Source organism: Oncorhynchus kisutch, linkage group LG4, assembly GCF_002021735.2.
Source record: "Oncorhynchus kisutch isolate 150728-3 linkage group LG4, Okis_V2, whole genome shotgun sequence".
NCBI classification, from domain to species: domain Eukaryota; kingdom Metazoa; phylum Chordata; class Actinopteri; order Salmoniformes; family Salmonidae; genus Oncorhynchus; species Oncorhynchus kisutch.
The window spans coordinates 24718239-24727588 of NC_034177.2; the positions used below are offsets into that span (position 1 = coordinate 24718239).

General features: G+C 44.7%; 1 protein-coding gene across 1 annotated transcript; it reads right to left on the reverse strand.

The window, feature by feature from the left end:
* Window positions 1–2451: 2451 nt before the first annotated feature.
* On the reverse strand, window positions 2452–9095 carry LOC109888638 (thyrotropin-releasing hormone receptor). The gene is made up of 3 exons (XM_020479796.2): window positions 8414–9095; window positions 7845–8268; window positions 2452–5136 (listed from the first exon to the last, which is right to left on the reverse strand). Exons 1-3 carry the CDS (start codon window positions 8797–8799, stop codon window positions 4405–4407), a joined length of 1542 nt encoding a protein of 513 aa, XP_020335385.1. The 5' UTR covers window positions 8800–9095; the 3' UTR covers window positions 2452–4404.
* Between the last annotated feature and the right edge of the window lie 255 nt (window positions 9096–9350).

Genomic DNA, 9350 nt, shown 5'->3' on the forward strand with positions numbered 1-9350 from the left:
ATCTGTCTGCGGTGGCGGCTCTTGCGAGGGACGTGGACCCCACTCCACCATAGTATTGGCCCACTTAAGTGGTGCCTTTGGAGCGCCAACCCACGCCGCCAACCTCGGACTGGGGACCCTTGCAGCGGGCCCCGAATAGACGGGAGATTCCGGCAGCGCCGGACAGGCGGGTGACTCCAGCAGCGCCGGCGTGAAGGGCGACTCCGGCAGCGCCGGCGTGAAGGGCGACTCCGGCAGCGTCGGCGTGAAGGGCGACTCCGGCAGCGTCGGCGTGAAGGGTGACTCCGGCAGTGCCGGCGTGAATGGCGACTCCGGCAGCGCCCGCGTGAAGGGCGACTCTGGCAGCTCCTGACTGACGGGCGGCTCTGGCAGCTCCGGACAGGAGGGAGGCTCTGAAAGCGCTGGACAGGAGGGAGACTCTGGAAGCGCTGAACAGGAGGGAGACTCTGGAAGCGCTGGACAGGAGGGAGCACCTGGAGGGAGGAGACGGAGAGACTGCCTGGTGCGTGGGGCTGCCACAGGAGGCCTGGTGCGTGGAGGAAGCACCGGATGGACAGTTCTGTGGAGGCGCACTGGAGGTCTCGAGCACAGAGTCTGAGCCGGCTTCATTGCTCCTTGCTCGATGTCCACTCTAGCCCTTCCGATACGAGGAGCTGCGATGTAGCGCAACGGGCTATGCCTGTGTACTGGGGACACCGTGCGCCTCACGGCATAACACGGTGCCTGCCCGGTCCACCTCTCGCCACAGTAAGCACGGGGAGTTGGCTCAGGTCTCCTACCTGACTTAGCCACACTCCACGTGTGCCCCCCCCAAGAAAGTTTTGGGGCTGCGTCTCATCCCTGTTGTGCTGCCGTACTAACTCCTCATAACGCCGCCGCTCGGCTTTAGCTGCCTCCAGCTCCACCCTGGGGCGGCGATATTCCCCAGCCTGTGCCCAGGGTCCCTTACCGTCCAAAATCTCCTCCCATGTCCAGAGTCCAGAACCCTCTGCTCCTGGTTACCACGCTGCTTGGTCCGGTTGTGGTGGGTAGTTCTGTAACAAATCTCTTCGTCGTCTGAGGAGGAGTAGGAAGGATCGGACCAATATGCAGCGTGGTAAGTGTTCATGTTAATTATTTATTAGACTGAACACACAAAACAAAATAACAAAGTGAAAGGAAGAAACTAAACAGTTCTGTCAGGTGAATACACAAAACAGAAAACAACTACCCACACCCATAGTGGGAAAACAGGCTGCCTAAGTATGGTTCTCAATCAGAGACAACGGTTGATAGCTGCCTCTGATGGGGAACCATACCAGGCCAAAAGCAGAAATACAAAACCTAGAACAAAAGCATTGAATGCCCACCCCAACTCACGCCCTGACCAAATTAAAACAGAGACATAAAAAAGGAACTAAGGTCAGGACGTGACATTAGGAACGCTTACAATTTAGATTTTGCAGTTTAATTGACAGTGAAAATGTCCATACGAAAAAAAAGTTATCCTTTGGGGGCTCAACAGTATCTCTCATATTTAGATGCTATACCTCACTTTTTTTCTGTCAAAGTTCTACCCCTCTAGAAAAGTTTGGGACATTCATTCCATTTAATCAGAGACATCGAAACAGTAGAGACAAAGGTATGAACAAAGAGAAGTCTGGAATAGGACAGATCTGATGATGAAGTGTTGTTGCCACCTACTCAGAGGAGCTAAATACTTCTTAAACATCTGTTCTAGGTCAAAGGTCTACAGTACACTCTGATATTTGCATATTGTCATTTTCAAAGGCCTTCTAGAATCCTCTGGGTGATGACACTTTATTTTTTGACAAAGAATACTGATAAACAACAGCCATGGCACTGCTACCTGCACCTGATGAGAGACCCATTCCCCACAGCATCTTATCAGGTGGCCCTCCAGCCCTCTATTCTGAGCACAGAAACAGTATGTAACCGTAGCAACCATCTGCCTACCTGAGTTAGATTCCACAGTTAGATTTGTTTATTGTTGCAATACCAGAAAATAAAATATACTTTTGAGCCATATAGGGGTCCTTGAAATTATTGTAAGAAAAGAGTGGGTGTAATTTGAACATGTAATGTGATTTTTGCAACACATCTGGAGAATCTTTAATTTTACAAATAGAATGCTGTAACTCAAACAAACCCTCTTCTGCAACTGAACATCTTATTTAAAAGAACCCGAAAGCCATATTTTACTATAATGTAAAAAATATATATATATACAGTATATAAAATGTTAACCAAACACTGAATTAACCAATTAACCTAATCACTTAGGCGAAAATAAATAATTTTCCGACTCATTGCTGTAAAGTCCATTTTAAAACCATTGCAGTGCAACATCTATTCCATTAGAAACATCTGGATTGTGCGTTCCATACTGATTTTCCTGCAAGATGCTCATGAAGAAACAAAGGCAAAGAATAACAAAATTGCTGACAAACATGTTTTGGATGAATTTATTATGTTTTGGCAAAATTGTAAACACAACACTGTACTTACTGCGCGTGCATATACTGTACACCACACACCAGTACATAGCTTATTTATCATTACAAACACCAGTTTAGCATATCAAATACAATTCTAAGATTGAGATTACAACGCACTGATGACACAATATCAAAGTGGCAAGCTTTCTAGCTCCCAATAATGACAACAAAATCAAATCAGTCCAAAAAATATACACGCTTTCTAGCATCCAAATAACACTACAAAATCCTATCAGCAAATCCATACACGGTGTAAACAACTAGATAAAGAGTGTTTTGTTATGCCACATTTGTTGCTTCGGCAGTTATGTTTGAGAATGTTGTAATTATCCTTAACAAACAGAATGATGTTCTGCTTTTCAAATACAAAGCAAAACATGAATTATGTTTCAGTTTTTTGGCAAAATGACAGAAGTATTCTCAACCCATCTCGATGACGTAGGAAGAAATGTTCAGTGCTTTTCTTTGAGGCACAGGTTTTTAGATGGCACGAATAAAAGACAAGGTAAACTGGGAAGACAGAGAGGGAGAACCAAGACTTTGAAAAAAGCATTGAAAAGAGACCAAGTGACAGCGACTGAACGACTGAACAAAACACACTTTTGGAAAGACATTCAGGAATGAAATAGTTGGATAGTGTTAAAAGGCATTTCTATTCATATCAAAGGATCCACTAGAGTCTCAATATGATGCACTTATTTCTCAACAAAAAAACGTATTATTAGAGATTTGAAATGTGTCCATATTTGTGTAATAAAACGTAATAGTCTGCCGACCACTGGGATTGGAGATCACATACTGTAGAATAGCCGTGGGACCTATACGTGTACGACATGAACCGGATGATGACTAAATCTGTGGCACTGAAACTCTCTGTATTAAAATGCCGCAGACCTTACTCATCTATACATGTATTGATGGCTACTCACTAGCAATGACTGAAACTAGAGTGGTATTCTCATTACAGGATAAAGAATGTGCACATAATCCACTTTAATTCAGGCTAGGTTGGGCTGGGACCATGACTCATAATGAGGTGTGGATGTGTAGACAGCGGATGAGCCACTCTTTCAATAATGCAACAACTTGAACTCATTTTCGCAGAGCTGGGTCGGCTGAACCACTTTGAAGGCCAGCATCCTAATATTCCCACTTCCCCAAACATTGTTAAGGGATCATTTACGACGGCTGTTTATCCGGATATTAACCCAAACATTTAACATCTATGGGCATTTAACCTGTGTCTTACATGTGGCCCAGAACATTAACATGTATCTCTTGGCAAAGTGGAGTTACAACTATATGTCCTGTGCTCTGAGCAGGGGCTTTTATGCAGAACAAATGGCAGTGCTTTACAGTGTTGTTCCTGGACTGCAGGGAGGACAGATCATTGCTATTTCACATCTGATTTTTAGGGCTTTGAAACTGAATGATGAGAAGAGCTCTGTAAGCAGAATCATACCTAAAAGCACTTCTAAAAATGTATTTGTGGCATCCCTTAAAGGCAGTCAGTGCTCTCTCTCTCTCTCTCTCTCTCTGAACAGCATGTTATTCCTCTTTCCCTCTGAGCTTAACAACAGAAGTGTACCTAATGAAATTCACTAACAAGAGCAGAGGAGACCTGCAGTGATCCGTGGAAGCGGTCCATACCACTCTGTCACATGTTGATGATGGTTTTTGGGAATATGCAACAGCCAAAAATCCAGAATCCTAAATGTATATAGTATTATTGGCCAGAATCGTTTCATTCTACAATAGGTGATAGTGCTTATTCAAGGGTAATGAGATGGATGACTTTTCCATTCCAATGCATCCTGCAATACCCATCAAGGGCTTGATATGAAATGTGTTTGAATTGGTGAAGGACTAATACTCACTTCCTCATGTGAAAACAGGCTTGTTTTATCTACAGCACTGTGTGATTCATTTCTGCCTCAGTCATCTCAGTTGGCCCAGGTGTGGACTTGATCTCATTTTGCACAGATGTGAACTTGATTTCATTTTGCCCAGTTGTGGACTTGATCTCGTTCTGCCCAGGTGTGGATTTTATCTCATTTTGCCCAGGTGTGGATTTGATCACATTTAGCCCAAGTGTAGATTTGATCTCATTTTGCCTAGGCGTGAATATGATCTCAGTTTGCCCAGATGTGGAGTTGATCTCAGTTTGTTGAGGTGTTGATTTGATCTCACCACAGCTTGTGTCTTTTCTATCTTCCTTCAGGTGATCCAGATCCTTCTTCTCTTTGGCTGGGGAGGTGTCTTTGCTCTGCCACTCTGTCACTGTGTCAGTGCAGGTCACTCTCCTGGCCCCCTGTTTGGTCCCGTTGCTGGTCTGCTGTGGGGTGCGTGGGTCCCTGGCCATGCTGTAGCCGCTCTGGATCATGGAGAGGGTGCGGTGGTGGGCCTCCTGGCTCTGGCATCTGTAGAGCCCGCGGAACGCTGAACGGAACTTCTGAGACATCAGGTTGTACACTACGGGGTTGATGGCGCTGTTGGCATACATACAGATCCGACAGAACAGAACAAACCATGCGTCCAGGTAGGGTGTGGCAATGAAGGAGTTAATAAGGACCAAGGTCCGGTAGGGCATCCACAGTAGAGCGAACAGGATCACCACCACTGAGAGCATCTTAGTGACCTGTGAGAGAGACAGGAGAGATTAGATCAGGGGAGATCTAATGCATACTGTATGTTCACTCATGTCACAATAAACCTGGGCTAAGCCATTAACCTTTTAATTCCAATAATTGGATGAACATGCATACATAACCGTTTAAACATATGTGTCAAACTGTCATATTCAGTGGTATCGGGAAGCACAGGTAAATACTGTGGGACGTATTACAGTATCATTAATCTGATTCCCTTATCGCACTCAACATTACATTAGAGATTACCTTTAGCACTCCACAATGCAGTGTTTATCTGTGTGAGGGCCTTGTATCAAGCAAACAGACACACTGTGGCCACTCTTAACCAGAGAGTGTTTGGCCTTGGCCAGCAGGCATAGTGGATTATGTCAACGAGGCCACAGGGGCCCCCAGTGTCTTAGGGAGAACAGACCCCCATTTCAGAGGTTGGTATATCCTCAGAGAGAGAGAGAGAGAGAGAGCGAGAGAGAGAGAGAGAGAGAGAGAGAGAGAGAGAGAGAGAGAGAGAGAGAGAGAGAGAGAGAGAGAGAGAGAGAGAGAGAGAGAGAGAGCGAGCCCTGGCTTTGTGACCATGGCGACAACACACAGGCAGACATTCTAGAACCCCGGTGAGACAGATGAAGAACCACCGTAAGACTCCACTGATTAGCCTTATCACTCCCAAACAATGGCACAGGCTGTCTTTTATCCCCTGCTCACCTTTTTGTCTGTACGAATTTTAAACACTTTACTCTCACCAATTCAAAACCTTCTATTAGTCGTCCTACGTTTGATCATGGCAACACAAAAGAGAGGCGGTTGATACTCGTATCATACATGGCCTCTTTAAGCTAAATGCTTTTTGAGATAAGGTTCCCTTGATAAACGACAGTCGATGACAGCAACCTTGAGTGAAATAAAAAAATTGAAGCGTTTAATTGAAGCGGAGAGAGCCATGGAGGTGAAGGCTTTAATTATACAACAGCGAGATAATGACACTGAGGATCACTGTGACATTTTGAATATATTTTCATAACGCATCACCAGCACAGGGAGTTTTAAAGCAGACTGCTGTAGATCACAAACAAAGCTGCTGCAGATCATAGCAGGTTTCAATTAGGTTGAATACAGGAAATATACAACTTGTAGTATAGTTGAGGTTTAAAAGGGCTTCTAAAAATGTCAGACTTGATGTACGAAAAATGTATTAACCTCTACAAAAATGTCCATGAATCATAATCCACATAAGAATTCACATTTCCTGTTGCTGCAGGATTACTTTCCTGCGGTAGCAAACTGGTTCAAATTAAGATCCTACAGGAGTTTCATCATAACTTCATCAGATTTTTATCAGCAAATCAAATAGAGGTCTAATAAATAAAAGAGCAAAGAGTAACTGTTGGAGAACTGAGACTATAATCATCTGCTGCATTAAGCACACTTCAATGGAAATTACAAATCTTATTATGCAAATATTTTGTCAAATGGAGCTCCTTGAACACTTGAGATTAAGATCTACCCACAATCAAAAACCGATGCACGCACGCACACACACACACACACACACACACACACACACACACACACACACACACACACACACACACACACACACACACACACACACACACACACACACGCAAGGTCATTTAGAGCATCCTGCCATGACATATGTTCACTTTTCTGTCACAGAACTGACAGCTGTAGCTGTACCCAGTGTTCTGTTTTAGTCTATGTTTTCATTTCAGCCTTGAAACATCATTATAGCTGTGGACCTGTGGATAATAAGGAACTGTGGACACTGTATCCCACAGCAGGTGCAATGCACTGGAGAGCCTGGGGAAGTCATTATTTCAGAGGCGAGACTTTTTTGTGTGTGTCTATGTGTATGATTTTACAATCCTGTGTTTTATTTCCCCATTGCAATACATGTAGCCTACAATGCTGCCATACCGAGCAAGCACTAACTGGCTGTGTGATATTCCTCAGCCAAATGTGTCTCATGCAAAGGATTTTGCCAATGCTGACTGATAAATGGGAGTTATTTTCTTCATTCTACAGTATGGTTGAATTTCTAGACCCTGAAGGTCTACGTCACTGTTTACTTACTGTTTTGTAACATTGTGATTAGATAGGTATTCATATTTTGAATGCTTCTGTTATGTAGGCAATGCGAAAATAAATAATTACATGAATTTGCTAAGGAAGTGGGTATAACCATACACATGTGTATGGAAACAATTGATGGGTGAAATCAAAACATACATACATAGCCTACATACAAATACGGCCTTGCTTACCCTCATGTTAAATGGATAAGGGGAATCTGGGTTTTCAGGCATAGTACACAGTGTACAATACTATAAAGTTTGGAGAGAACATGTACAAAGCTACGGCTAAGGCACTTGGCATTGTGCAACACCACAGACTCAGACCCCCTGAGAAAGCCTTTTACCCCAACAGCTCCAGAAACCATTACAGCTATTTCACCCTTAGGTCAGTCATAACCAAGGTGGGCAGTGCAGTTGACTCTGCAAACAGCAGGCCACTTATCCCAAGTGATTGGAAGAACATGATGCTTTGATGGTATCATGCGCTAATCCGTGGAGATCAGAGAGCAGGGTAAAGATTATGCTGGGGTCAATTGTGACCAAAGCCATTGGATGTCAATTACAGGAGGACATAAAGGGGGCTCCTTGCTCTGTGATGCACGCACCTGTTTCCTGGAGGAGAGCGTGCTCTTCGGGCGGCCCTGACGACCCCCTTTCCCTCCATCTGCTGGTTCCTTGCAGCTCCTGCGGAGCATGGTGGCACCAGAGGAGACCGTGCCCACATCGGGCCGGTTGGGGAGTGGATTGAGGTACAGGATGCGGGCGATGAGGCCGTACAGGACGATGGCCAGGAGCAGAGGGATCACATAGAAGATGGCAAAGTCAATGAGGTATATGGGGAGGTAGAGGTCACGGGACACCTTGTAGCCACACTGGATGCTGCCGCTCTTCATTACCTGGATGTCCACCAGGAAGAACCACAGCATGCAGTAGACACAGGTGAACACCCACACCCCTGCTATGATCCGCTTGGCCCGGGACACCGTGCACACTGTCTGGGCCCTCATTGGGTGGCAGATAGCAATGTACCTGGAAATGGAGAAGCACAAACAACAGACACTTTGGCTTGTTGTTCTCCAAAGACATTTATACAGCAAATTATTCCAAATAGTTTTTGTTTATGGCTTTGGTTGATGAGGTATAAAGGGGTTACGGTAGTTGAGGCATCACTCACCTCTCCACAGTAAAGGCTGTGATAGAGCAGGAGGACACATTGATGCCAAGGTACTGGAGGTAGGTGATGCCAAGGCAGCCAGCATGCCCAAACACCCAGGTACCCGTCAGGCTGTCTGACACATTGGGCAGACCAGCGGCAACCAGCACGGTCAGGTCCGCTATGGCCAGGCTGACCAGGTAGCAGTTAGTGGGCGTACGCATGTGTCTCGTGGTGAGGACCACCAGAACCACCATGATATTACCCACAATGCCAAGTCCACAGACTAGCAGAACCAGAAAAACTGCCACAGTCTTGTACTCCAGAGACTGGGATATGGGGTCCCCTGGTCCCACCAAGGAAATGTTGGTTGGGGTGTCCATCCTTGAGCTCACATTTTCTGTCATGTTTGCAGGTGATGAGTTTGTTTCTATGTGAGTAAGATGGAGAGAGTGAAGGACATAGGAACTGGCATGTGTGAGTGTGTGATATGTCAGCGTGGGAATGTAGGAATAAATGTCCCTACACGTGTTCTGTATTTGTTGGTAATGATACCCTTTTAATAGTATACTTAATGTTCCGTCTGTCTTCAGCCTATTTAATTATTTTGCAGGGTTATAATTTGATTTAATTAATCAAATCAACATGTTGGAGCGAATTTTCCTCTGCCTCTAGCCCTTAAACAAATGAGAATGCCATTGATCCGCCTGAAAATAGAACAATTATTGTAGTTAATTGAAAGAATACTACTATCAAAGTATCTACCTTGGGAAAGACATGCATTGCCAATCGCTAAATACACATTTAGTTGGACATGATCGATAAATGCTGTTTGTTTGAATGTCAACATTAGGAGTAAAACAATTGGCTCAACACATGTTGGTAAAACAAAACATTATAAACCATCTGTACAGATGGTTTCGTTCTCTGCAATAAAAACGACCAACAGGTGGCAGTG

Bases quoted from the DNA above. Each gene is read 5' to 3' on its own strand.
- LOC109888638 (XM_020479796.2), bottom strand. From the start codon at position 8,799: ATGACAGAAAATGTGAGCTCAAGGATGGACACCCCAACCAACATTTCC. The intron at 8,269-8,413 runs GTGAGTGATGCC...CTCCATTTCCAG, and splicing joins ACAGCCTTTACTGTGGAGAG to GTACATTGCTATCTGCCACC. The intron at 5,137-7,844 runs GTGCGTGCATCA...TCTCTCTCACAG, and splicing joins CGCTCTCCTCCAGGAAACAG to GTCACTAAGATGCTCTCAGT.